The sequence below is a fragment of the Panthera onca genome, chromosome F1 (genome assembly GCF_046562875.1).
Source record: "Panthera onca isolate mPanOnc1 chromosome F1, mPanOnc1 haplotype 2, whole genome shotgun sequence".
Lineage (NCBI taxonomy): Eukaryota > Metazoa > Chordata > Mammalia > Carnivora > Felidae > Panthera > Panthera onca.
Window position 1 is genome coordinate 45,157,663 of NC_138355.1, and position 27,996 is coordinate 45,185,658.

A 27,996-nucleotide genomic window follows, 5' to 3' on the forward strand; every position below is an offset into this window, starting at 1 on the left:
CTCTCCACTAGACACTCTAGGGTGGGGGTGGGGGAGGGGGAACACAAAGGACTGAAAAAGTCAGGCCCCAACTTCAAGGAAGTTGCCACTTGGGGAGGGGGAGCACGCCAGCAGCACAAATTAAAGGGGAACAGAGCCGCAGGAGTGAGGAGGGCAGGGCCTGGGGGTTGTGACGTGCGGCGGTGCCTCCGACTCCCTGCTTTCTGGACAAGGAAGGCAGGAAATGCGCCGTGGACGACTTGAACTGGCCAGCCTGCCACCTGCCTTGCTGGCTCCAGAGTCCCCGTTAAGCAGAGGGCCACAGGCTTCCAGATGCCCCTTCCCCAAGCCGAGTGAATAATACCTCTCCCTCGCTCACAAGCCCTGGATGGTGCCATATTGCCTACGGCACGGAGCCTGCAACTGCCAGGCTCGGCCATCACGGGCCCGTCTCCTTCCCCATTTCTTGGCTCTCACACACCCACTTCTCCCCCTCCGCCTGCCTGTCTGCCTGCAGCCACCAGCCCCCCTCTTGCTGGCCCCCTGCCCCCCCCCCCCCCCCAAGAAGCCTGCTCCAGCCATCCCAGCCAGAACAATGTTCTCTGGCGTGCTACCCCTGCAGCCCCTGATGCCACCGGCCATGTGGTTAGCGATCAGTGTATACGGTTTCTCTCTCCACCTGAACTGTCCGCCCCTTGGTGCCGGGCTGGGTTGAGGACGAGCGTGGTAGGCTAGGTAGAACGGAGAGGGTGCCGTGTCAGGGGGAAAGGATGGGCTGGGTTCAAATGTCAGGGCTCCCACTTCTGAGCCGTGTGGGCAACCCACATAACGTCTCCTGGTCTCCGTGTCTTTTATCCGTAAAATGGGGTGATGTCCTGAGCGCCGGTTCTATGCCACACACTAGGGATTATTGTGAGCTCGTGCCCGAGCGGGATCACCCCCGGGAAGCTGCCTTTGTACCCTGCACGTAGTAGGTACGAAACACAAGCGTCCGTAGAACGAGCCGGTGTGTACCTGCCCTCGGGTCACCGTTGGGTTGGGAAGGGCAAGAAAAGGGTGGAGATGCCGATCAGTGTGCAGGGCAGGGGGGGGATGAGGGCATCGGAGGCCTCCAGCAGCACTCGGGGGCTAGGGAAGGCCTGGGCTGGAAGCAAGCTGGGCCAGCTTCAGGCCTCTGCCCGCCTGCTGCTGCTGGGACCTCGTCAAGCAGGGCGTCTGCTGTTCTGTGCTCATCCAGGACTTTTCTCCTTGCCGCCTTTTCCGTAGCGGAGTACCCCCTGCAGTTGCTACACAGCCCCCCCGCCCCGGTGGTGAAGAGGCCCGGGGCCGTGGCTGCCCACCACCCCCTGCAGGTACCGCCCCGCACCCCGCCCTCGGCTGCCTCCCTTGCGTGTGACGGCGGGGGGCGGCACGCCTAGGGGGCGGCGGGGTCCCGTGCTCCCCTTCACCTGTTCCCGTGCTCCCCTTCACCTGTTCCCGTGCTCCCCTTCACCTGTTCCCGTGCTCCCCTTCACCTGTTCCCGCTGTCTCTTCCTTTCCTGCCGTGCCCTTATCTGTTCCGGGTAGGTTTGTCTTTCTGTCTGTGGGCACGTGTCCCCTCTTGCGCCTCCGTGGGGGGGTGTCTCAGCCTCTGGTCTCTGGGTCTCCCGCAGGAGCCCTCCCAGCCCCTGAACCTCACAGCCAAGCCCAAGGCCCCCGAGCTGCCCAATGCTTCCAGCTCCCCCAGCCTGAAGATGAACTGTGGACCCCGCCCCCCCAGCCATGGGGCCCCCACACGGGACCTACAGTCCAGCCCGCCCAGTCTGCCATTGGGTAAGCTTTCTGCCGGGAGTGCATGATACGACCTTGGGCACGTCCTTCCCTTCTGCGGGTTACAGTTTCTGTAAAACAAGGGGTGAGACCTGCTGTCTTTGGCCTCTTTTAGTTTCTCCACTGTCTCAGAAGATCCCCTGCTTCCTCTCCCCGACCCCACATCTGGCTGGGCACCCCCACCTCGGGGCTCCAGGCCGCTGAGTTGCACAATTTCAGGGAGTGCGATTCTCTGTTCTAGTGTCCTGGCCCAGTGCGCCACAGCCAGTGTAAACAGCGCCCCCTTGGGCATGTGCAGGGCAGCTGTCCGGGAGGGGCAACAGGCAGCACCAACCCCGTGAATAACTCGCAGGAGTGACCTGGTGTGAACCGGACTGACCCCCTCTGCTCCCCCGCCCCCCCTTTCTCCTCCTCCTCTCCCCCCCTTTCCCATAGGCTTCCTCGGTGAAGGGGACGCTGTCACCAAAGCCATTCAGGATGCTCGACAGCTGCTGCATGGCCACAGTGGGACCTTAGAGAGCTCCCCCAGTACCCCCTTCCGCAAGGTATGGGGGGCCCCCCTGCACTGGGGGCAGGGCGCAGGGAAGGTTGGGGGCTGGGGTTGAAGACCCGGTCTGAGTTTACTGGAGGGATGGCTGTGGGGTGACGCAGAGGGGCCGATGTACAGATTTCATCTGTCAACCCCAGGACCTCATCAGCCTGGACACGTCCCCGGCTAAGGAGCGGCTGGAGGAGAGTTGTGTGCACCCCCTCGAAGAAGCCATGTTGGGCTGCGACATGGATGGTGAGGGCCCAGGGCGTCGGGCTGATGGGCGGGAGGGCCCACGTCTGCTTCCTACAGGGGCCAGGGTGGGTCAGGTTGTGTCTCTCCCCAGTGCCTTTTCTCCCACGGTCTGTCTCTGAGGTCCCCTCCCGTGTCTGTCCCTTGTCAGTCTCTGGGTCCCTGGCTGGACCTCTGCTGAGGTCTTGCTTCCGGTGTCCCTGGCTGCATGGGAGCCTCCCCGTCACCCCCTAGTGGTCAAATAAGGGAGGTCTCTGCCAGCCCTACCCCAGAGGGGCTGCGCTGCCTGGCTGACTCCACCCCTGTCCCCCAGGCTCCCGCCACTTTCCTGAGTCCCGGAACAGCAGCCACATCAAGAGGCCCATGAATGCCTTCATGGTGTGGGCCAAAGATGAGCGAAGGAAGATCCTTCAAGCCTTCCCGGACATGCACAACTCCAGCATCAGCAAGATCCTTGGTAAGGGCCAATGGGTAGGGGCTCCAGGGGCCATGCCAGCAAGACCTGGAGGCAGGAGCCAGCTGGGTTTACCTGGGGCTTGCTGGGTGACCGTCCCCGTCACGCTGAGCTCCAGAGGAGTCTGGTGGGGTGTGGGGGTCAGGCAGGACGACGTGGGGCAGCTGGGTCCTGGGGTGTCGTACCATTGTAGGGTTGTTCTGCACCCCAAGAACTGAGGAGTGTGGTACATGTGTATACATTCTTTAGCCCCTGATCTCTCCCTAAGCTGTTCTGTTTGCCTGGACCTTTGGAGCTCTGGCTCTGGCAGGAAACAGGGAAGATTGGTGTTCTTGGGCTGTCCCTAGAAAGGTGTTTTGTTTTTTAATGTTATATATTTAATCTATACATCCAACATGGGGCTTGAACTCATGACCCCAAGATCAAGAGTTGGATTCTCTTAAAAAAAAAAAAAAAAAAAAAAAAAAAAAAGAAAAAAAAAGTTGGATGCTGTTCTGCCTAAGCCAGTCAAGTGTCCTAGTAGAAAGTTTTTTAATTTTTTAAAAATGTTTATCTTCGAGAGAGAGCACAAATGGGGGAGGGGCAGAGAGGGAGAGAGAGAGGGAAACACAGAATCTGAAACAGGCTCCAGGCTCCGAGCTGTCAGCAGAGAGCCCGACGCGGGGCTCGAACCCATGAAGCGTGAGATCATGCCCTGAGCCGAAGTTGCTTAAGGGACTGAGCCACCCAGGTGCTCCTAGTAGAAAGATTTTTTTTCAAAAATTCTGTGTCCTGATTGGAAGCCAAGGAGGCAGGTGGGGTGGGGCTAGAAGGTGGCAGCTGTTTTCAAGACTGAGGCTCTTCTGTCTCTTGTGAACCAAGAGTTCACAAGGTAGTTTGTCCTCAGCAGGGGGCCTGGGGTTGGCTGCTCTTCTGTTCATGCAAATCACACAGACCAGAGGCCTCCCAGAAGTTGCTGGGTAGTTTGGCATGTGGTTACTCCGTATGTGGACACCCATATACATGCCAGCTTCATTCATTCATTTGCTCAACTGGACATCTGAGGGGCACCCACGTTGGGCCGGGTCCTTGCTAAATGCTTGCACATCACCTAGTCGACCCATCTGGGGACCAAAATCTTGGGGCATGCAGGGGGCTGGGGGTGGTCAGCCAAGCCCAGCACTGACCGCCTGCCCCCCCCCACCCGCCCCTCGGGGGCCGGGCCAGGCTCCCGCTGGAAGTCCATGAGCAACCAGGAGAAGCAGCCCTACTACGAGGAGCAGGCGAGGCTGAGCCGGCAGCATCTGGAAAAGTACCCGGACTATAAGTACAAGCCTCGGCCCAAGCGCACCTGCATCGTGGAGGGCAAGCGGCTGCGGGTGGGCGAATACAAAGCCCTGATGAGGACCCGGCGCCAGGACGCCCGCCAGAGCTACGTGACCCCGTGAGTAGGCCCTCCGTAGGCGGCTGACCCCCTGTGCGTGTGCCTCTGCCCCTGCTGCTCCTGTGAGTGGCCACTAGTGTGTGGCGTGCATGCTTTTGAGTGTGACTCCAGCGGTGCTGTCTGTCGGCTTGGAGCATCGATGTGTGTGGGCGTTATCTGTGTCTGCCTGGGCCTGCGTGTGTGGCCGCAGGGGTGGCCCGGTGGCTCAGGGTATAGGATTGTAACTGACTGTGGGAGACTGGCCACGTGTACCTGGAGAAGCGTGCCTGTGAATCACAAGCTCAATAAAAAAAAAAAACCTCAAGGGTACTAAGAATGAAGGTGCTTATTATACAGAGGATTCCCGACTTGACAAAAGCAAGCACCTGCATGGATTCTTCTAAACGGGGCTCCTCCCCCCACCCCCACCCCCACCCCCGCCCCCGCCCCCGCCCCCGGGCGTTGAAATATAGAACTTCTGCAAACTGGATTCACACAGGAACCTCCAGGAATAGCTGTTGAACACGCTCAGGTTCCCGGGCCTGCATGTGTAAGCATGTGTCCTCTGTTGCGGACAATGAACTTGGCCGTCAGCAAGCGAGCCAGGTGGCTGTGTGCGTGTCTCAGAGCCGTAAGGGTCTTGGGGTGGGAGGGCATGCCCTGAAGCAGGCTGGAGGGGAGCTGGATCGGGGGCGCAAAGTGGGGGTCTATCTGCCTGCGTGCTGCTTCTCTGCCCCCGCAGCCCCCAGGCCGGCCAGCTGCAGATGAGCTCCTCCGATGTCCTGTACCCTCGGGTGGCAGGCGTGCCCCTGGCTCAACCCCTGGTGGAGCACTATGTGCCCCGGAGCCTGGACCCCAACATGCCTGTCATCGTCAACACTTGCAGCCTCAGGGAGGAGGGTGAGGCCGCAGAAGACAGGCACTCGGTGGCTGACGGCGAGATGTACCGGTACAGCGAGGACGAGGACTCGGAGGGCGAGGAGAAGAGTGACGGGGAGCTGGTGGTGCTTACAGACTGATCCCGGCCCCAAGCCGATGGGCACAGCCAGCCGGCCTGGACTACGTTGGTACTTGGACATGCCCGGGAGACGGGCACCGCTGTGCACGTGTAGATAGCCTCCTGAGGGGAGATGCCCCACCACCTCCCCTGTGGCCGCACCCGAGGAGCTGCTGGCCGAGGTGGGCAGGACCTGTAGAGTGGCGATGGGCCGAGCGCCATGGCCCTTGGGGCTCATGGCCAGCGGACACTGTGTGACCCTCCCTTCCTGCAGGTCTATCACCCCCGGGGTATGGCAGCTCCAGACCTGTCCTCCTGGGGCCACGCGCTTTGTTTCCATTCTTGTCCTGGCTGGACCAGCCCCTGTAGGACCAACCCCCTCCCTCCCTCCCACGCCCTACCCCACCTCGCCACCAGATCGCTCCTCTATCATAGGATCACTTTGTGCAGAAAGGTCTGGCTGTCCCTCGCTGTCTTTATATCTCCTGCCCAGCCTGTTGTGCCTCTGGCTGCTGGAAGTGTGTGTGCGTGTGTATATGTAGGTGTGTGCACATGCTCGTGTGTGTATTTCCATCCGCTCATTCATTGCACAAGGTATTTATTGAGTGCCTGCTGTGTGCCAGGCACCGTTGCTGAGTTCCTGTGGGTGTCTCTCTCGATGCCACCTCTTGCTTCTCTGGGGGCCTCTTCCTGTGCTTCATTGTCCCCAAATTGCTACCTCTTTGTCAGTCTGGGTGTCTCAGGTTCTGTGTGTCCTTGTGTTCCTGTCCTTGTTTCTCTGCAGGGCTGTTCTTCTGTCTCTGTCCCTTTCTTGGCCTCGGCCTCTGCCCCTTTTGACATCGCTGGTCAGCCTGGGTTTCCGTAAGGCCCCTGGTCAGCCCCTGGGCCCACCAGCCGCCCTGACCTCTCCTGACTGTCCCTTCACTCCCGCCCCGACTCTGCCCTAGGGTGGGTTCCCACAGAGCCATTTTTAGCTCCGAGCAATATGGGAATGTGTTCAGCCTTCAAGGGCCTCTGTCTTGGTGCCCCAGTCCCTGGTCCCAACCTGAGTGCCAGGAGCTGGGGACAGGAGGATTGATGGAGAGTAGGGCTCCCCCTGTGGCAGCTGGTGAGTAGGGAGTGGGAGGGGGCTCCTCGTTCTTGGAAGGGGTCAGCGAGGGGAAGACTGCCTCTCCACCAGCCTTCTCCTCTCCCCTACTAACACTGGGGACCTCGCCTCAGCTCCTCCTGCTCACTTGGGACAGGTCATTTCCCTAAGAAACTCCCATCCCGCTGGCACCTGACTCCAAAGATCCAGAACAGCCCTTGGATCAGGGTGGGAAGGGAACCCCAAATCCCACAGGGGCAGATGTGGATTCTGGGCCTGCCCCCCATCTTCTCCCTACCCCCCCATCTTCTCCCTACCCCCCCCTTTCCCTCCAGCCCAACTTCTCTCCAGGCTGTTTCTTTTTTTATGACTGTAAACATAGATAGTGCTTTATTTTGTAATAATAAGATAATGATGAGTAACTTAACCAGCACATTTCTCCTGTTTACACTTGGGGGATTTTTTTGTTTTCTGTTGGCATAATAAAGACAGACCATTTCAGAATCTGGCCCTTGTGCGGGGGAGGGAGGGAGGCTGGCCCAGGTCCAGAATTTCTACTTGTGCCGCCAGCCCAGCCACCACTGCCCCCTTGTGGCGACACTGGGGAGCTTCGGGCCTGGGACCTGGGAGGCCAGGGAAGACCAGACCAAGCCTCTGGAGTGACTGCCACCACCCACAGAGCCTGCACTGCGAAGACACTGCCCCTGCCTCAAGGAGGTAAGCCAGACCCTCCACAGATTGCCCACCCAGATCCTAAAAAAGGCAGTAGCGAGAGCACTGCAGGGGGTCAGGGAAACTTGGGTTCTCTCTAGAAGTAGCCACGTGGCCTTGGCAGAGGGTCCAGTGTCTCCTCTGGGCTTCATCATGCTCATCTGAAAACACCGAGGCTAAGCTTTACCCACAATTCTTGTCCCCTTGTGGAGAAGGAGCCCTTTGAAAATCTCATGAAAGCTGTGGGCCCTCATCCTGGGCTCGGGCCATCCACATGAGCCTTTTCCCATGTAGGAGGCCCCCAGGATACTGATTAATGAAGCAAGGGAGCTAGTGCTGTGCTTCAGGGCTCTGTGACCTCAGGTTTTGAAGGAGGATTTCAAACATGTATCTAAGAGGACAGTCCATTGGACTTCAAAGGGCTGATAACCAACTTTCAAAGTGCATATTGATAATGATTGATAAACAGACCAACTCTTAGGGTCAAAAATTCCCTTAAGGTGGAATGGAGCAGCAAAGCTGAAGGGCAATTCCAATGGAAGTTAGATTTGGGTTGGATTAAGAGAGGTTGTGTGTTCACAACCAGGGAGGTGGTAGAAGTTAGATGTGGTTGATTCCGTCAAGGAATGAAGTCCTGGCCTTTTGATCTAGGGAGTGTCCTGGCTACTGGCCTTTGCTGGTTTTTCCCAGCCTACCTTCCCGGAGCTTTGGGTCTCCTCTCCTTGTCCTCACAACCCCCTGTCCTCTCGAGCCTCGCTGGCCACCCAGGGAAAGACACCCTCTAGCGGTCAGGGGGGAGAATTGCTCATCATCTTAACTTCCTCTATCCTGGCCTCCCACCCTCCGGTCCACACCACCCCGCACACTGTGTTCCTAACCAAATCAGGGCAGTCCGTCAGGACACTCCCAGCCTGGCTCCCCCTCACACCCTGCCTGCCAGTCCTGAGTTCGTCTCCCTTCCCTCTTCCCAAGTCCTCTGTGGCCTTAGGGGAGACTGAGGCCAATACTGTCCTCCTCCTACTATAGGATCCCTTATCCTGCCCTCCTTTCCAGCTGCTGGATTCACATGCCCCACATCCTCTTAGGATGGACAGAGCCCTCCACGAAGACCTCTGGTTGGAGCCCTGTCTCCCCGAGAGGCACCACAGGGTCAGGTAGGCAGGGAGGCCGGGAATAGAAGATGCTGGTCAGGACCAGGGAGGCTGGGGCGTGAGCCTCTGCTCTGTCTCCTACAAAGGCCGAGGGTCCGAGCTCCTGCTAGACCCTAAGGAAGGTCTGAGGGAGTGGAGCCCTGCCCTCCTCCCGGAGTTGCCACAGCCTGGCCCTCGGAACCAGGGGGCAGGGGTGCTGGTTAGTCTGGGGTGGCAGTGAAAGGACAGGACTCCAGGCTTTGAGGGGGAGGGGTGTCCTGAGCTCCCCCCTCCCCCCACCTGCCCACTCCCCTGGAGAACTGGAGCGATGAGGATGTTTTCTCCAAGGCAGTGAGATGGTACCTGCAGCTTAAGTCCTTTGGTGCAGCTGGTGGCCAGGGCTGTAGGGGCACAGGATGGTACCCGGGGGGCCCTGTCCCGGCCAGCTCCTGCTCACCACTGCAAACCGTCTCCAACGCTGTGACATCAAGGCCCCAGGAGGCTGGGAACGAAGCTGCCTTCACAGTGGTTATTTCTGCCCTCAGCTCCAGAGGTGGCTCTGAGAGGAACAAGGAGGGTGGGCACTGCCGTTTAGTTCACGAGAAGGCCCCGTGCATGAGCACCTGACCCCACGGTACCCCTCAGGGGCCCTACCTGCCCAGCCCTGGCATGGTCCCCAGGCCGGGGCACATCCTTCCCCGCGTCCTCCGTGACTACCCTTCCTGGGCTTGGGACGGCTATGCCTGGGGGCCCGGCCATACTGGATCACCGTGACCTTGAAGGCCCCAGCTGCTGGGGCCAGCTCAGCTCCAGCGGTTGCCATGGCATCCGGTGCTTTTGTCGGCAAAAGCCAAACAGCCAGAGTCTACCTGGCAGGCGGCCACTGCTGTTGCCACTCTTAAGGGCACTGGGTACCTTCTGGGGGGCCGCGGAAGGAGTGCAGCCATAGCAACCTGGGCTGCTCAGAGGGGGCAGCCCCGCTCACCTCGGAGCTTCTCTCCCGCCCCTCCGGCCTTGTGAGAAAGCGACACCTCGGGTCCAGAAATCATCCTTGCGGGCTAGCCAGCAGGACAGCATCCTTCCCCCTCAACAGCTAGGAGCCAGCAGTGGCCCGGGAGGGAGTCTTGAGTGCTCCCCCTTCAGGGTCTCCACTGCTTCACCACCACCTGCCAGGAAGCCACAGCCTAGCTCCCTGGTAGCAGCACCCTCCTGGGGTCGCTTCTAGCCAGATGGTCAAAGGCAGAAGAGCAGGGAAACCAGCCGGCCAGGCCTCGGTGAGCCAGGCGCACGGAGACCGGGGTGGAAAGACCATGAAGAAGCAGGTTGCAGCACCCCCCGACCCCCACTGCAGGAGAACTAGTCATACCCTATACATCAGATCCTCACCATAGGCACTCAGACACCAGAGTGGTCCAGAAATGGCCATTTTAATGCAGAAAATCATGAGAATTTACAAATGAGTCACTTTTTGGGCCAGAGCCAGGAGGCCGTGAGGGCAGAAAGGAGGTGGTGGCCGTTGAGAAGCTGGGGCCATGAGCTCAGCACCTTCACGACCCCTCCGACCCAGGCCCTCATGTGCCCGGGCGAGCCCTGGAGGTCCCCCCGCCCCTGCCCCTTAGCGCCCACTAATTTCCTAGTGGGAAGACCTTGGGTCAACTTTAGGACAGAAGGTAGACAAATCTTGGAAATGAGGGCCTGGAGGGCACAAGGCAGGAGTCTGCTGGCTGCTGTTGGCCACCCCACCCGTTGCTACACCCCCTGGGGCCAAACACGAAGCAAAGCCGGGCCGTGGAGCCCCAGGACATCACCCCTCCCTTGCCTTCCCTCCTGGTGGGTGGCAGAGGGACCGAACACAAGCAACAGAACAAAAAGGGTGAGGGAGGGGAGCACGGGTCCTGGGGCTGAGGTCTGGGAAGGGGCTGTTTGACTGGATCTGGCTTGGAGAAAGGGAGGGATCTCAGATGAGGCGGCTTGGGGGGGAGCCATCAAACCCAGTTCTAGACCATCCCCCCCAAGCTATGTACATCCATCCGTCAGAGATGGCATGATGCTGGTTTGGGTTCAGCACCTCCCACGTGGGGCATGCAGGGGGAGATGGGCCGGAGGCTCAGGGCACTGGAGGTAGAAAGGAGCCCTCCCACCTTCCCCTTTCCCCTAAGCCAGGAAGGTCAAAGACACATCTAAGGCAGCCCAGATTCCAGCATGGCCCGAGGCCGTGAATACTGGGCTTCCCAAGGGGTGGTTGTGGTCCAGGCCCCCCGCCGACTACAGGCACTTCCCCAATCCCCCCACCCCACCACCCCCCAATCTGGCAAGGTGTAGGGGACCCCCCCCAGAGCCGGGGCGTCTCAGCCCCTCCCAACAAAAGAATGTGGTCTCCAGCAGCTTCCACTGGGGGCAGGGGCGGAGCCTTCGCCCTGGACACCCACCTGTCCCCTCTCCCACCTTGTCCGAGGGCGCGGACCCCAGAGCAGAAGTGAACCCTGGAGCACAGGTCCTGCCAGGCATGGGTAGGGGAGAGATGGGGAAGCTGGTCACTTTGGCATCTCCAAGGCTGACACCTGGGGCTTCACCTTGAAGTACTGGTGGAATCGGATCACTGCGTACCTGCCAGGAGACCAGAGGGAGCCTGCAGTGAGAAGAAAAGCCACTGGGCCCCACTGGGGGGCGCTCACACCACAAGGAAGTCTCACCAGCTCAACCCCAGGGCAGACGGACGTTTTGGGTTTTTTTTACTTCAACTATTTTATTTTTCTTCTTAGATCAGACTGGAGCTGCTCTTCCCCAATTTTTTTTTTTTAAGAGTTCAGCAGTGTTAAGTACACTTATATCGTTATGCAACAGATCTCTGGGACTTTCTCGTTTTGCAAAACTGAAACTCTGTACCCATGAAGCAGCAACTTCCCACATCCCCCTCCTCCCAGCCCCTGGCAACCACCCCTCCACTCGGTTTCTTTTTTAAATTTCAAGCAAACTCCGCCGCACAGGTGGGGCTCGAACACACAACGCTGAGATCAAGAGTCACAGGCTCTAGTGACTGAACGCCCCCTAATTTAGTTATTTCATGAAAGTGGAATCCTACGGTATCGATCTTTTGGGGACTGGCTTGTTTCACTTAGTACCATGTCCTCAAAGGTCATACGTTGTAGCACGTGACATGATTTCCTGTCTTTAAAAGGCTGAGCAATATTCCATCGTCGGTGCATACCACATTTTGCTTATCTACTCAGCCATCCACGGCTGCCTCCTGGCTGTTGTGAACAATGCTATCGACATGGGCGTGCAGGTATCTCTTTGACACCCTGCTTTCCATTCTGGCCACGTACCCAGCGGTGAGAACGCTGGATTGCACAGGAACTCTATTTTTAACGTTTTAAGGAAGCACAGCATGGTTTTCTCCAGCAGCTGCACGGTTTTACGTCCCCCCCCCAGCAGTGCCCAAGGGTTCCAATTTTCTGCGTTCTCACCAACACTGTTTGTGAGCAGCTGTCCTGACAGGCGTGAGGTGACAGCTCACGGTGGCTGTGCTTTGCATTTCTCTAATTGTTGTGCACACTGTGAAGCCAGGTGGGGGGAGAAAAGGGCAAGAAGACTGGACCAGAATGGAGGACAAAAAGGACTCCCGGTCCTTAGGGACATCTGTACCTTACACGGTGGAGCCAGCGGTCAATATCCAAGTATGGTTTCAGTACAGACCCCAATACATCACGGAAGGAGGTCTGACAGCCCACACAGTAAGCGCTAAACCCTGAGTGACCTCACTGAGCCACCTCCACTCTCTGGAACTCTGTCTCCTCTGTCACAGAATGGACAGTTCCATTCACCACCAGGCCCCGTGGCTACGAGTGCTGGCAGGAGAGCAGGGGCAGTAAAAGAGGTCGTAGGATGTAGTAGGAAAAGCGGTCTCCTACCAGGCACGAGGGGAGGGTTCGAGAACTTCCACTATCAGAGCAGTACTCTCGGCTCACGTGTTTCCCCTAGAGTGGTGACCTCACCGGCTACGGGCTGGCTGGAATGGGAGCAAGTTAGCAGACCGGAGGACAGGACTTTGGATGCTCTCTGGCCTGTTCTCTGCCCCCACGCCCTCGGCTCAAGCTTTTCCTTTCCCCCCACTCTCTGCCGCCCCAACCTGGCCCCTGCACTCACCTGAGGAAATCAAAGTCGATGGTGGAGAACTGGTTCTGGATGAGGGCCCAGAGTGCCCAGAAGAAGTGAGACGCCTGGAAACAGACCAGAGTCAGTCAGCAGGGCAATCACCCACTGCTGTAACGGACCCCACGCAGCTAGAGGAAAGTCACTCTGGAAGACGTGGAAGTAGGCTGCTGGCAGAGACACGATGGGGTCTCCCCAGCACAGGTCAGGGGAAAATCTTGGAGGTCAGGTCACTGGACGGCATTTGGGGGCTTCGCACCCTTGGGAAAAAGGTGGAGTCGATTCTACCGCCCCAGGAAGGGGTCGGCAGGGTGGTGCTTCCAGGGCCCTCGCTTGTCCCCCAGCCTGGACAACGCCACCCTTGGCTTCTCCCCTGCCCGGGGGAGTCTCCCGGGGTCTTCAAGGCCAAGGTATCCAGGATGAAATGAACCCCTGCACCAGATCACAGGCCCAGTCCCGTGATCATCAGGAAAGACCCCCTTAACGGTCCTTCACCCCTTTCCCTCTTCTGTCAGGAGGGGGGTTGGGTTGGAAAAGGAGTGATGTGTGAGCAGCAAGTCCTGTGTCTGGGCTTTGACTAAGCATTCGACTGCTCTCCCCAGGGCCAGGAGCACCCTCGGGGCCAGGCCACAGCAGTGACTACTATCCCAGGCCAGGGCCCCCTACCCCCACCCCATGTCCTCTGGGGTTGGCTATATAGCCCCTCCCTCCGCTTTGCAGGACCTTCCATGGGTACAGACTAATTACCAAGTACAAATGATTACTAAAAAATGGTAGCAAGAGAAAGGCCTAAGTGGAAGAGTTCAGAGGAAGAACCTGATGGAGAATCAGTTTTGTGCCAACGAGGGAAACAGGAGGCAATCCAAAATGACAGGTAAGATTCTACTTAAGCACCACTGAGGTATTAGGAAACCCGGAGCAGTGGGCTTGTCTTCTTGCTTATGCAATGGCTGGCGTTACTAAGCCTAGCTGGCAATCCCCTGGACACACGCCACGGAGACCCGGTACCCTGGATAAATGCCACTCAACATCAGCTCAGTACCGTGTGAGCAGGAAGAGCCTGATGGGAGAGGCTTACACAGAGTTCTGAGTCAGCAGAGGTAGTTCATAAGGAGGATTAGAACTGACATTCCTTATCTTCTCCAAAGGCAAAGAAAAAAAAAAAAAACAAGCATTTCACTGCAGCATGAAAGGCTAGAGAGAACTACTTCTCCAAAAGAGAGAACTGCTGAAATAGGAAGCTGGGATCTTTCTTGGAAGTCTTTCCTTAGGAAGAAGAGAAAGACCTGATGGGGTAGGGAAAAGCAGGGGACAGGGCATCTCGGTAAGATGGGGATGCCCAAGAGGGCGTCTAGGTGGGGTTCGGGATCATATGCTGGGGCCCCAGGACCTCACACCGAACCCCGGGCTCTGCCTCCTCCGCCACAGGCTGTGACAGGGTGGGAACCGAGGGTGGGCCCCTCCCTCCCCTGCCCTCCCCTGCCCTCCCCTGCCCTCTTCCGGGCTCAGGCACTCACCAGGGCAAACTTGTTGACTTGCACATAGAGCCTCTCCACCTCCCTGGGGGTCACGGCCATCCCCTTTTGAGCCTGTAGGTAGTAGCTCAGCCACTGCAGCTGGGTGTCCCGCCCAGGGTACCGGCAGTAATCGACTTCATTCACACCTGATGGGGAAGGGGCCGCAGGCGGTTGCTGGGGGATGGGCCCACCTGGGGGTCCTCCAGCTCAGATGCTCCCTGCTCCCCTCAGCACCTCCATGTGCTTTGCCCCGAGGGGCTGTGCCCAGGAAGACGGCCTCTCGACCACCGAACTTGGCTAATGTGTGCAGCTTTCCGTGGGCTGGAGGAAAGCACAGAGACACCGTCTTGGGTGGGCCGGGGAACCCCCCCATCCCCACCCAAGACAGCCTAGGCCCCTTCCTTTTAGGCGTCTCAGACGCTGCTTCCTACACCAGTGCTGAGCTGGCCACCTAAAAACATCACCTAGAGAGCTTGGTAGAAACAGATTCCCAGGCATCTCTACCCCACCCCAATTCTCCAGAGGATTCGGAAATGCATCCGGGCTTGGAACCAGATGGCTTCGATTCCTTCCGGTCCTGCCCCTGAGGCCTCAAGCTGCCAGCCCGATCCGCACCAGCCATATCCTGGGCACGGTGGCAGAGGCCTTGGCTTCAGAGCTGGGACAGAAAGCGGCGGTTCGTTTAAGACAGGACCAGGCCCCGGCCACCTTCCCCATGGTCTCTTCCTCCCTCTCCTTTCCTTCTTGTCTTTCCCAAGCTTCTCTCCTATTCCTGGAGAAACAAAGCCTCTGGGGCCCCGAGAGTATGGCTGGAAAAGAAGCTCCTTGCACAGTTGTAGAAACTAAGGCCCAGAGAGAAGAAACCTGCGCCGGGTCACAGAGCCGGTTAGAGGTGAATTCAGGGTTGCAACTCTTCTCTCCTACCTTCAGTACTGGGTCTCCCTGCTCCCAAGAGCCCAGGAGCTCCCCGCCTGGCTCCCAGTCTCCTTCCCCGCCCTCCTCCTTCCCCCATGCTAGGATCTGCCTCCTTCATTCTCAACTTGGGAGCAGGATGCAATCTGTCCCTTTGGAGAAATTCCAGCTGGACTTTGCTCTGTGTGGTGGGTGAGGAGGGCTTAAAATGCTTAAGAGATCGCCCTCTGGAAAGGCCAGTGGGTCTGGCAGCCGAACACTCACAGGCCCAGGGCCCTGCCGGTGCCAGCCTCTGCTCTGTGCCACACCCCACAGCCTAGCTGCTCTGCCCAGCTGAGGCCCCCTGGTCCCTTGGGTTCCCAGATGCAGCTGGTGGCCACCCCAGGGAGTCACAGCCTCAGGTGCAATCAGAGCTTGACAGACCTGGTCACCTGAGGTTATTGAAGGGACACGGTTGGCCAGGATTGGGCCGGGGAGTGGCTGAGGCTGGGCCAGGTGGCAGCTTTACAGCTGGCCTGGGTGTGCCTCACCTGTCCTAAGCCACAGGGGCTGAGCACACCATGCATCCCACACTGTCAGCCCGGTGATGTCCCTCCAGCCCCAGGGCCCAAGCTCCATCCACGAGTTGCCTCTTTAGCCCCAAACTGTTTAACCATTAAGCCCTCAAGCTGGCAAAACCTACCCCGCTCCCTTTACACAAATGATGCGATTGTACACACTGTGCCTTTACTGAACAATCGGCCACCCCTACGAAACACCCCCCGCCCCCGTCTTCCATTCCTGCGCCGGTCTCCCTTCGCCGCCGGAAGGCCTCCCTGCCTGACATCAGCAGCCGATGCCAATATGATGCTTAGCATGTGCTACACTCGTGTGTGTATCTCACACATGCTACGAAGCAGGCACTAATAATATCTCCACCTTACAGAGGCACAGAGAAGGTAAGTAACCTGCCCAAGGACCACACAGCGGGCAAGCAACAAAGCTAGGCTTTGAACTTGGACAGTCAAGTGGCAGAGTGTATACTTTTAACTAGTTCCACCTAGATTATTCTCATCAGGCCACTAGCTTATTCTGTTCCTTATCCACAAGCGGGATCCTTATTCACAATTGTGCAACAGGAAGCTTGGGCAGGGAGGCAAGCAGAGACTATGGTTGTCCTGTGCTGGCCCAGCTGGCATGGGCTGTGTCTGCCCAGAGGAAGGAGTTGTTTATTTTGGTTTTTTTTTTTTTTAAGATTAAAAAAAAATTTTTAAGTAATCCTCTACACCCAACGTGGGGCTCAAACTCACAACCCCGAAATCCAGAGCCACGCGCTCCACTGACTGAGCCAGCAACGTGCCCCGGGGTTTTTTTCTAACTCACACGCCAAGCCGAGTCTCCTCAGGGATCCCACAGAGGGCACATTTTCCTGATTTGTACCAAACTGCCATATGGGCTAGCAGGGCTCTGCTCTGTGTATGTGGGTCTGGCCCCCACCATGAGATCTGGAGCTCCCTCCAGGCCCTCCCCCAGATGGGTTGTGAGATTTGGGAGGACAGGGGCTGTTAAGCCTCACCCAGCAAGTACACAACCCCCCGTCTCATGCTCACCCTGGACCTGGCCTTCCTTCATAAGGAAGGCAACTTGGACAAAGACCAAATGGTAATTAATACACTTCTTACCTGCAAACTCATTGAAATGGTTGCCAATGTCAAAAGCTTGGTAGTTGTAGCCGGCGTATTCATAGTCAATGAACCGTACATGGCCTACAAGGTAGAAGAGAGGCAATAAAAGTTGGTCCCAGGAGACAGGGAAACAGGGCCAGGGCACGTTTCCACGGGCCTCTGGAATGCACCCACTGACTCTCGCTGGCCTCTGCAGCAACCCGGCCTAACACACCCTCCTCGGCGGTAATCTTCTAAGCTGTTTCTTTGTCCATCTGCCCTCCCCCTACCTCTGGCTGTCCCTCTCACACAGGGGGACCCTCACGCTCTGCTCATCTAAAGGCATCTGTCCTCAGCATGGCTAAGGGCCAGAAATAAAGGTAAGTACTTCCTAGGGGTGGAGCGCTCATTAGGAACACAGGAAAGTTCTGGCTCCATGAAGGTTTGGGCCATCCAAGAGGTCCTTGGAACCCCAAAATGTGGTCAGAAGGAATAGCTCAGGTGTCCTAACACTGAGGACCTCTGCAAACCAGGATTTTGAGTTCTTTTTTGGCAGAGGTTTCTAAGAGGAAATTTCTTGTTTTCCTTTTTTTTTTTTTAAATATTTATTTTTGAGGGAGAAAGAGCATGAGTGGGGGAGGGGCAGAGAGAGGCGGGGACAGAGGATCCCAAGTGGGCTCTTTGCTAACAGCAGAGAGCCCGATGCGGGGCTCAAACCCACGAACCACAAGACAATGACCTGAGCCGAAGTCAGATGCTTAACCGACAGAGCCATCCAGGCGCCCCCTTTTCTTAGATCACCTTGAGATCTAAACTAGAAGGTCTCCTTTTGCTTGTCCAAGTGCCAGTCTGAGGAACAGAACCTCGAAGGCGGCTGATCGATCAGCCTGAGCCCTGCTGCTGTCCAAACAGACCCAGAGAACTGTACCTTTGGTGCTGTCATAGATGATGTTCTTGCAGAGCAGGTCATTGTGACAAAACACCACAGGGGAATCCAACTGGGACAGGTGCTCCTTCAGCCAGGCCAGCTCCCGTTCCAACACCTCCACCGTGGGGACATCTGCAGAAAGGCTGGGCAGTGGTAAGAAAGGTGGCCGGTGAGGGGAGGGCTGATAGGAGACAGGTAGGTACTTGGCCTCAAGAGCCCTGAGCTCTGGCCTTATCACTACCATTTACCGCAGAGGGGCCCTGGACAAATGGCTCACCCTTCAGACCCTCACTTTTGTCATCTGTAAAATGGCACTAGGGCTTCCTGATCTCCTGACTTCCTGTAGTTACCCTAAGAAGCTTATTAAAACATGGGCATAAGAACATTTCGCAAAGCATAGATGTGCCTGAGCCCACGGCATCCCTGCTACTTTGTGGAAGGGATAGGAAGGTAAGGAAGGAGGCAGAGAGAGAGGACGGGAGGGGAGAATGAGCGTCCACATCCAATGATTCCAGACTAAGACAACAAGGGCAGAGGGGAAAGCTGCAAACAGGCCTGTCTTAGCGTGCTAGAAGATTCCTAGAGGAAGGTGTAGCTCCCTAAAACTAGACGGTCTGTGGAGGCGTCACAAGGCCCTGTGGAGAGGCTGGCCCACTGGCATTAGAGGAGGCAGAGGTATGCCCTGGTATGTCCCCCTCCCTCTCCAGCGGCTGGTGTCACAGGGGGAAAGGACCAGAGAGCTCATAAAGCCTAGCTACTCAGCTCAGAGAGAGACCACTCAGGCCCACTTAAGAAAGCAAACGAACTGCGTCTTGGGCTCACTCCTCTAAGACCAAGGGAACATTAGGGCCTTTCAACCCAGCACTCGCTCTGTAGCTCCCCAGTGACTCGTTCCTTCCGCCTTGAAGTACGAGCGTGTGTTTCCTCGACCCAGGCCACACTGTGCATTCGTGGGCAACTTGAGGGCGGGAACAGAGATGATGGAGGTCACCCCTCCTCTGTGCCCTGCCCCGACCCGCAGCACATGACGCACCACTGAGGAAGGAAACACGCGTGGAGAAGTGAACGAATGGGTCGATCACGGCTGGTAACAGAGGCCATGCCCTCACTGTGCTGGGATGCTCTGAACTTTGGTCCCCAGGAAGCACACAGGTCTGTGCACACTGAAAAACCAAATAGTTAGCACAGCCCTTGAAACCCCAGAACCACCAGTGGGTGGAAGGGAGGAGGCTGGGGTTTTATCTCCTGTTCTATCTCCATGTATCTCCTGTTTGCTTTCTTATCCAGAGCGGCCAGAGTATGTGCAGGAGGAGGAGAATGGGATACGTCCTCCCGATCCTCCCAAAGGAGGCCCCGTCACTCCCTCACCCGGTCCAGAGGCTGAAACATGGCAAAGAGCGTTTAGCAGGCATCCCCCTGTCCCCATGGAGAAGGACAAACGGCAGGCTTCAAGAAGGTCAAAACTAAAGAGGATCTTAGGCCTCTAGGCCAACTCTATGGGGAAACTGAGGCTCATGGAAAGACAGAGGCTCTCCAGCTTCCAGAAGTCTCTTGCACAGCTGAACCCTCTTCCTCCTCACCTAAGAGAGGCAATCCCCAGCCTGTCCATGGATCCAAAGTCAAGTCGAACCTCCTAACCGTGAGGGCCTCGGTGCCCCTGTCAGAGGCTCTGCAAAGGCCCGGCAAAGGCCGGAAGAATCTGTTAATGGGGGTGATCTGGGGGAGGCCTTCCGTTATCCTCACTGGAGTTTATCTGTGTTGACGGGTCTGCCTAAGATGCGTTTCAATCTTGGCTCTCCTTAAGAAGATACCGTTTAAGATTTTTTTCCCTTGGTCCAAGACCATCTAAAGATAAGAATTAGGAGGCTTTCTTTGGTTTGGCCAGGTCTCAGCCTGAAAAACATCTTTGACATCTAAGATACCTGCTGCCCAGGCTCTGACCTCTGCCTGACCCCCACCTTACCCACCCCAAGGCCACGCAGATGGTTACTGTGGGAACAATCCAGGCCTCCTATCTCCCCGGGCAGCCTCCCTTGGCCACCCCGCTTCCCTCCCCTGAGAACTTGAAACTCCGCTAGCTTTGCTACCTTCAGCCCGGACACCACTAGACTCTCTCAAGGCTGTGTGGTTGGCAGAATAGTAACGACCAGTGCATCACAGAAACCATCACACCTCAGGCAGACTGTCCCCTAGAGGCAGCAGGAGGGGGACGCAGGGGCTGCAGGGCCCCCAGGGAAGCCTGGGGGTTCCTCCTGATGAAAAAACTGCTCCCTGCCAAGTGTCCTCAGCTTTCAGGATCCAGGGGGGGGAAACGTACCCACAGTAGGCTATATGCTGGAGCTTCCTGGCCCATCACCTCTGCCCTGATAGCACTCAGCCCATCCAAATCTCCTCCTGATGCCCCCAAAGCAATGACTGCCGCCCCCATTGTCCCAGCCACCCCAGACACCTCTATGCCCAACCAAATACCAAGGCTACCAAATCTATTCCAAGTCTCTGACTCACCCCCCATTTTCCATCCCCCCTCCCCACCATGAAGCTGCCCCAGGGCAATGTTCCTAAAAATGTGGTTCCTTGGTCCCCTGCCTCAGAATCACCCGAGGAACCTGGCAAAGGCAGGATTCTAGGGTCTAACGCAAGACCTCCCAGCCAATCACCAAGGTCAGCCAGGGCCAGGAACCTGCGCTTAGCCAGCGCCCAGGGGAATGCTATGCTCAAACGTGGGGAGCCCTAGTTCCAGATCTTGCCCATTCAGTTTCAACACTCCCCGAGCTGGCCGCCCCCCTCAAGTCCCTATCCCCGCTTCCCCAAATCCCACCTGATGCTGTCCTTTACAACGCAGGAGGGCTTTCTTCCTAAACCACAGTCGTGGTCCCTGGCTCAATGACTTCCCGCTGCTAAATGATATCCTGGCTCCTGAACCTGGCATGGAAGGGCCCTTCCAGTCTAGCTCCAACCCACCTCTGCAGCCCCGCCTCCCGTAGCCCTTCCCGATCCCTCCTGAAGGCCTGCTCCAACCACCCTCAGCCACTCGTCACCCATGAGCCAAGCATATTTCTCCATCTCCTCCAGCCCGAGTGACCTCCCTTCCCAGCTCTGCCCGCTACCTCTGCCGAGAAAACTTGCCCCGGTTCTCCCACCCCCGCACGCATCATACACCCGGCCTTCTTTGGTAGCTATGCACAGGCAGGTCCTATGCACCCTTGCTCCTTCCTAAGGTTCCTAAGCTCCTTGAGGGCAGGGCCAATGTCACAGCCATGGTTTTCGTTGTTTTAAAATCCCAGTCAGCGTTTGGGAAATGCAGGACTAAACCTGGGTTATTACCCTGTGACTGGAGCTCAAGAGCTCTGTCTTGTCCAGGTCACTGCTCAGTACTACCCATGTGGGATAGGTCAGGCAGTTTAGGGCAGGCACCGTCCCCAAAAGAGGCTCTGAGAAGTTAAACAACTTGATTTGCCCAAGGTCGAAGGTACGACAAGAGCAAAGGTAGTTGGTCAGTTCTTCTCCAGGGACCACCCTGCTCCCAACAAGGTCACCCCTGAAGGTTACACGGTGACAGTACAGTCAAAGGAAGCTGAGGTGGCGAGGGTCATGCCCGAGCACCCAACCTGGACTCTAGCCCTTGAGCTGCCACTGACCTTGGACAAGCCCCATCCCCTTCTCCAGACCTCAGTTTTTCCATCTGTCAGATGAAAGTGGTGGGTTACATGATCAGAGGGTCCTGTTGACTTAGACACCCCAGGATCCTGCTCTCCATGTTCTGTTTCAGTCCTAAGCGGGTAGGCGACTCTTGTCCCAGTGATAACATTTGGCATAGAAGGTCTGAACGTGGGCCATCCTGAGCAAATAGTCCTAAAGCAGTGCTTGATAATCATTAAATGGGAGGATCCAGATAAAATCGTGCATGTGTGTGTGTGTGTGACACATGATCGGGATAGAGTTATTGTCTTGTCATCTTAGAGGAGGGAAGGAGATACCTTCCCCCCAAACCTCTTCTGTACTCTACTCCCATGAACCTCTAGAACAAGAGTGATGTTCAACCCAGCAGGGAACATGGAGGGATCAGAGACTCACTACTGCCTTTTCCTGGAGGGGGCAGGGGGGACACTCTTCTCTCCAACTCCCCATGCCTACTCCAGCACTCGAGGGTATGTTGGGGAGCCAGGTACCTGGAAGCTAAAAGGACTCCCAAGTTGCTGGCTAGAGAGCCTCCCTTGCTGTCTGGGAACCCTGTCTTAGCTGGGGAAAGGCAATGTTAGGGATGAGTGGAGCACCCCTTCCTTGGAAAGAGCAGAGAGGACACTACAAGCTGTCAGTTTGAATAAGGTGGGAAGCAGGGTCCCCAGAGGCACACGGGGACAAGAGGCGTCCGGGCAAGTAGCAGGAGTCTTGATGTCCCAAGGGCTTGTCAACTGATGAGCTGAGTTCTTCTGACTGATCGTGAACTCAGCCTCACCCCGTTCTCAGAGGCTGGGTTCTCCCTACTGGTTGCTCAGGAGTCCGCTTAGGTAGAAAGGGCCCTGGGCTGGGAAACAGAACCCTGCCTGGGACGAGCCTGACACTGGGTAAAGCTCTAAGCCTCAGTTTCCTTTTAAGTAAAGGGGAAGACAGTCCCTAACCCCGGTCTCTACCGCAACCCGAAGACTCAAGGAGAAATGAACACTTAGGTATAAAGCTGGGGATCTGAGTCCCTGAGATCCGGTCAGTCGGCTCAGCTCTGCTTGGAGACAGACAGAGCAGTCAGGACTGAAGCCCCTCAACCTCCTGGTGGGGTCGGATGGAGCCTAAAGAACGGAGGCGGGATTGCATTAAGGCGGCAGAGACAGAAGCAGCCTCGAACCCTCCCAGCTCTTTGTACCTGGGGTTGATCTCGTTCTTCACGAGGGTGAAATAATTGTGCATCTTGTGCCAGAGGGTGGGCTTGGGCAGGCTGCCGTTGGCGTGGATGGTGTGAATCTTTGCCATTTCTAAGGCGATTAGCCTGCAGCAGAAAACAGGAAGGGTACAGTATCAGCATGGGGCAAGCCCATCCCAGCTCAGCCCCTCCTGACCAGAAAGGGGGCCTCCAGGGTCCATGGTGGGGCTAGCCAGAGGGCCGAGTATGGAACTATCACAGATCCTTTAGGGGCTTTTGCTCCCGCAGAAGGCAAGTCTGGGCAGAAGGCATGAAAAGGAGATAAGGCCTTTGGCCCGGCAGCACCCTTTCCAGAACCAGAGCTGGGGCTGCTTCAGGGAGCAGGAAGGCAAAACACTGGGCCGTTGGCCACAGGTCAATGACCCTGCCCACCCCCCCACCCCCCCAGGGTCACGTACCCACAGCAACCCCTGGGGACAGAGGGGTCACCTGGGGATGGGGGGAGTGGCCCTCCTCCCTCCTTGGACTCTGATCCATGCCCTGGGAGGGGGAGGGGAGGTGAATGCAGGGCACCGAGGGATCAGGGGGTGGTGATGCCAGGCAGGGAAGAAATGGCTGCCTCTTATCAGCCTGGCCAAGGTGGGGAGGGGAGCAGGCCGGCCCAGGGCAGCCCCTTCCTCTGCGGCAGGGAGTTGATGCTGGCGGCCGGGTGCCAAGGACGCAAAACAAACCAGCGTTCTATTTTCAAGTTCTCCTGTGGACATTATCCAAGGTCCCGGGAAAGAAGGAGGGGGCGGTAGGGAAGGCTGCTGGGAGAGGGTGGGGGTGGATGGAAGACTGACCGGTCAGAGAGGGAGGGCCTTGATAAGGACCCCAGCGTCTGAGGCCCTGCATCCCAGCTGGGCTCCCCCAGTCCTCTGCCAGCTCTCCCTTCTGGAGCCCCACCCCCCACCCGGCTGCCAAGCCTCCAACATTCAAGCTTCCTTCGCCTCTGCCTGTTGCTCGAATAATAATCACTGGGAAAGACAACAAAGGCATTGGCTGTTTGAAACCTTGTTACTGAGCTATTCCAGGGACACCCCTCCCCTTGCCAGGTCCTGGGAAGGGGCAGGCCATCACCCAACAGGATAACAGGGCAGTCTAGGGGCTCCTCCGGAAGCCCCCAAGGCTCCCACCTCCTAAAGGGTGGAGGGGGCAGGGGGCGTGGCAGCCACCGGGTGGGTGAGAGATGAAGGCTGTGCTTTCAGAGGCTAGAGGCCCTGGGGCAGGAGGGAGCCGGCCAGGGTTTAGGCAAGGCAGGGAAACAGACCTGAGACCCTAGCCTTCCCTTCCCAAAGGAAGATTCCGACTAGAGCCTGAACAGAGCCTTTCCTTGAATATCAATAGGGCTGTTGTCTGGAGAAGCAATGAGAGTAACCTCAACACTCAGCATTTTTATGCTGCAAAGCCCCAGCAGGCAGAGGTTAGGAGGTGGGGGTTCAGGAGAACATGGGGAAGTGGCTCCCAAAGGCCTTTCCCTCTTTGCCTCTTCCTCAGATATCCACCTTCACTCTAGAAAGATTGGAAAATCATCAAGGAAGAGCCTACCTCCTACACCTATCCCAATTTCTGGCTCTCTCCCAAATGTAAGATTGTTACCGAACCTAAATCCATCTTCAATCTTCCTTACAGTGATCTTTGTCTCCACGAGAGAATGAGTCACGGCACCAGATTCACAGAGGTGGCCCGAGACTGGGAGTGATCTGGTGAGGACACAAGACTGAAGGAGAGCTGGGAGGATAGGGTGGGAGAAGCCAGGCCAGGATTCCCCAGGCCCTCACCCTGCTCTGACCTCCTATCTTCAGGCCGGGTGCTCAGCCGGAGCCTGAGAAGACCACTGTGCAGGTCTGTATGTCCCCCTACCTACAGACAGACAGACACGTACACATATAGATATAACATACACCGGGATGTAAATATCCCAGGGCCTGACCAGCCCCAGAGGCAGTGAGCACTGGAGGGGAAGGCATCTCAGAGTCCCTTCTAAGTCCCTTGAGGGCCTGCCAGGGGTTCTCCGCAAATAGGGCCAGGTGCGCTTACTTGGGGTTAACTGGGTAACAGGTGAGGAAGCAAAGAAACTTCTTGGTCTAGTCCCTAGGTGGGTTTTTATTGTTTCCCCCTTGGTATTTGGAAGGCTCCTTCCCTTTGGGTGGGACGGGACTCATCTCAGAGATCCCAGGCAGACCTCTGTGATGTGCTGCTGTCCCCAGTATCAGGAGTCAACCTCACCCTGCCTGGGACCTTGCCGTAGTCTGAGCACTCTGCACGCGGGTGTGGCACAGGGGGGGAGGAAGGTGGATACTGCCTCACATCCCCGCCCAGAATGGTTAGAGGAGAGAAAAGGCACTATGGGCTCCTCCTTGGTTCTCTCCCCTTCCAGACCCTACAGAGGCATCCACGGGCCTTGAAGGTTAAGTCCATTTCCTGGGTCCTACACATGCAGCCATTTAATGGGAGAGGCTCCCAGGGGGTCAAGGGTTCTTGTGAGCCTCTGTAAGGAAACCTCGGGCAGCTTCCCAAACCTGCGTTCCCGCTCTGTCAGGGAACCCGGTAGAAGCTCAGACTAGGGGAGGGATGGTGTCTCTCTGGGCTGCTAAACCAGGCTCACCCTGGATACGGCCCATTCTCCTAGCATGCCTGAGCCCCTGGCAGGAGGGGAGGGGCAGGAAACCCTGGGCGCTCTGGGGATTTGGCTCAGATTTCATTTCCAAGGCTCCAAGATGTTTCCAGGTCAGACATGGGGTGGGCAGAGAGCTGAGGCATGAGGTCAGGAAGCAGAGCCCTGCTGCACTTAGGGAACCAGGTCCTTTGGTCCCAGGTTCACCAAATTCTCACTTGCCGCCCCCAAGAAGCAGTCACCAGCGAAAATCCATGCAAAGCTACCGCCCCTCTCTGCAGAGCAATACACAAAAACGCGCACCCGTTTTGCAGTTTCAGGAAGTTCACAGACCTTATGACTCAATCACGGACTCCCCTCCACACCAAGGAAGCTGGCCAAGGATTTCAAAGCCCAAGGCGTGAGGAATAGTAGAAATGAAGGGTACCCGGGGGCAACCTTCTCACCTGAAGAGCCGAGGCTCCCGGATGTGCTCGGGCCCCAGGGCCATGCCCCGCATGTACTCGTAGCACAGCCCGTTCTGGAAGGTGCAGTAGAGTTTGGGGGCGCAGCCATGTGCTCGCAGCAGCTGGAAGTTCCTGACCTCATTCTCCCGGTCCACCAGCAGCTCCGTCCGCTCCCCGTACACCCGGACCAGCACACAGTCCCCCATGTCCTCCTCCACGTAGCAGGCCACCAGCTTGTTGGTGATGCCATCGGTGAAGCGCTAGCAGGGGGAGAGGGGAGCGCAAGGGTGCATGGGGCAGGGTCTCTGCGCTTGCCCCACGGCTCCCCAGCCCAGGTGCTCATTTGAATGATGTGAATGCCGAGCACAGCTGCACAGAAGCCCCCATCCTTCGGCCCTCTCACTCAAGCAAGAGCTCAGCATTGTTCCTTCTGTTCCTGATGCTTTACTCTGTCCTCGGTGCTTGGGGTACACTTAAGAGTTCGAGAACAAAACCAAAAAACAAAACCCAGGCCGCCTCACTTCTCCTGGGTCTGCCTCTAGCGGATGGGATTTGGCAGTGGAGGAACTCCCACACTCCTTGGTGGGTAGAAGCCCCCTCCCCCTATTTACTCCCCCATCCCTGAAAGAAACCCCCGTGGACCAGAATGTGGCCAGGGAGGGTCGGGAGCTGCCCGGGATGAGTACATTCCGACCCGGCTGCCTCTCTGCCAGGCGGAGGGCTGTCTGCTGCTCTCACCCCATCCAGCAGCGGAGGCACGGGAGGTACTGAAGTTGGCACCCACACCCACCCCAGGGCTTTGGTGGTCAGAGCTCCTTGGGGCCTCTGAGCTCCAAACCAGGAAAGACGGTAGGCCGTGGGCTGGGGAGAACAGACTCTCGGGGTAGGGTGACAAGAAGGAATGAACCATGGAATTTATGGGGCTTTAGAGGACACGTGAACCAATTCTAGGTGGGGAAAGTGAGGCGCAGGGAGAAGAGGGACTGGCTGGTAGCCTGTTCAACCTGTGCTGGAATTCACCTGGGACGTACCTGGTGGCTTGTGGGTCTTTTATTTTGAAAATGCTACCCACCCATCCCTTCCCCCAAGAGGTGTCAGCCTCTGCAGCTGGTCTGGGATCCTGGCCTTTCCCCATCCGGAAGACCTGCCCCTCCAGCACTGGCTGCAGGTGCCCCGCTCAGGACGCCTTCCTCCCGCCACAGGCAGCTCCCAGAGGGCCTGAGGGAGGGTGGGCAGGTGAAGACTCTTCAGAGGATGCAGATCAGCTGGGGAGTCTGCCTGAGGCTCCTCAGTGGGAAGCTCTGCCCACATCTGTGTCCCTGAGAATGTGCCCAGCTGGGGGTGGGGAGGCGCCCTGTGCGGGGGTGCTGAGCCGGAGCCTGGGGCTCTGGGGGCTCCGGGCTAGCCAGATTCTGCGCGGTGTCTCCAGGGACCGGCAGGAACCGCTCAGAACCTGGAGACTTTGCTCCCACCGCCGGGTGGAGAAGGGGCAGGGATGTGTGTTTGTGTGGGGTGGGGGTGTGGGGGGGGGTTGTGGGGGGGGGTGTCCCTTAAAAGTTCCTGCCTCCTCAGGTTTCAGTGCCGGCCGCGCGCGCTCCTCTGGGCAGCGAGGGGCACCCGCGCGCGGCGACAGGGGGTGGGGCCCTCGCGCGCAGCACGCTGACGGTGGGCAGGTGGACCTCCGGCAGCCCGCGAGCCCCGGGAGGAGGGGTGTGTGTGGGGGGGGGTGTGTGTGCGTGGGGACCGAGGGAGGTGGGAGCCTGGCTCTGCTTAGGGACCAGAACAGACGGAGCAAAATACATGCCCAGACCACCATTGCAACCCTGCCCTGCGCAGCAGCCGCGCGCCCCTGGAAGCGCCACCCGGAAGGATGCACGGACAGACGTCCACGCATCCCCGACAGGGCCCCAGCCCGGCCCCGCGCCCGCTCGGCTACCTTAGTCCGAACTTGCTCGGGCTTCCAATGTGGCCGCAGCTCCTGGATGAGGCGCAGGGCGCCCGGGAGGATGTCGTCCTGGTCCACGGATATGCCGAAGCAAGGGACGGCGGCGGCCCTCGGGGCGCCCGGCGGCTCCCGGCAGCCCGCGCCGGCCGCCGCCTTCTCCTCCATGCCCCATGAGCACTGCGGGCACGGCGCCTGCCGCCTCAGGTAAAAGGGCGAGCACGGCAGAGGAGCCGAAGGGGGCACAGCCATTCCCAGCAGCCCCACCCCCTCGGAGCCGCCGCGCGAGCGCTAGCCCCTGCGGGGGGGCCCGGCGCGGCGGTGGGAGTGGTAGAGGAGGGGCCAAGGGAAGTCCATGACTCAGGAGCCCGCTGCCCGCTCGGATCTGCGCCCGAAGCCGACCCGGGAACGCCGGGGCCCGCCGCGATTGTGACATCATCACGGGCGGCGGGCCGCGCGGGGCGGGGGCCCGGGAACGCCCCCCGCCCCGCCCCCGCCCCGGCCCGCGGGCCGCCGCGGACTCCGCGGCCGCCGCTACCTGGGGCGCGGGGCGGGGGGTGACGCCCTCGGGGAGGTCGTGACGCAGGAGGCGGGG

The 27,996-nt window shown here is 58.1% G+C and overlaps 2 protein-coding genes and 1 long non-coding RNA gene across 6 annotated transcripts in view; 2 read left to right on the forward strand and 1 right to left on the reverse strand.

Annotated features, from left to right (window-relative positions):
• SOX13 (SRY-box transcription factor 13) overlaps positions 1-7,013 on the forward strand; it is a 46,734-nt gene extending 39,721 nt beyond the window's left edge. For all 4 annotated transcript variants that reach the window (XM_078440882.2, XM_078440885.2, XM_078440884.2 and 1 more), the window contains exons 8-14: positions 1,246-1,331; positions 1,632-1,791; positions 2,224-2,333; positions 2,476-2,572; positions 2,883-3,026; positions 4,230-4,446; positions 5,168-7,013. In XM_078440882.2, coding sequence (XP_078297008.1) covers positions 1,246-1,331; positions 1,632-1,791; positions 2,224-2,333; positions 2,476-2,572; positions 2,883-3,026; positions 4,230-4,446; positions 5,168-5,444 — 1,091 coding nt within the window. In that variant the 3' untranslated portion in view covers positions 5,445-7,013. The remainder of the gene's footprint in view (positions 1-1,245; positions 1,332-1,631; positions 1,792-2,223; positions 2,334-2,475; positions 2,573-2,882; positions 3,027-4,229; positions 4,447-5,167) is intronic.
• Positions 7,014-9,761: 2,748 nt separating this feature from the next.
• ETNK2 (ethanolamine kinase 2) lies at positions 9,762-27,947 on the reverse strand. Its single transcript, XM_060644189.3, has 8 exons — positions 27,396-27,947; positions 25,460-25,719; positions 22,361-22,483; positions 17,503-17,645; positions 16,593-16,676; positions 14,020-14,165; positions 12,497-12,570; positions 9,762-10,957 (listed from the first exon to the last, which is right to left on the reverse strand). The coding sequence occupies exons 1-8, from the start codon at positions 27,651-27,653 to the stop codon at positions 10,885-10,887; spliced, it is 1,161 nt and encodes a 386-aa protein (XP_060500172.1). The 5' UTR covers positions 27,654-27,947; the 3' UTR covers positions 9,762-10,884.
• On the forward strand, positions 18,432-19,310 carry LOC132686420 (uncharacterized). The gene is made up of 2 exons (XR_009613653.3): positions 18,432-18,654; positions 18,790-19,310. It is a non-coding gene; the product is annotated as an uncharacterized LOC132686420 (long non-coding RNA).
• Positions 27,948-27,996: the final 49 nt, after the last annotated feature.

Bases quoted from the DNA above. Each gene is read 5' to 3' on its own strand.
- ETNK2 (XM_060644189.3), bottom strand. From the start codon at position 27,653: ATGGCTGTGCCCCCTTCGGCTCCTCTGCCGTGCTCGCCCTTTTACCTG. The intron at 14,166-16,592 runs GTAAGAAGTGTA...CTTCCCCATCAG, and splicing joins CCATTTCAATGAGTTTGCAG to GTGTGAATGAAGTCGATTAC. The intron at 12,571-14,019 runs GTGAGTGCCTGA...GTCTGTTTCCAG, and splicing joins AAGTCAACAAGTTTGCCCTG to GCGTCTCACTTCTTCTGGGC.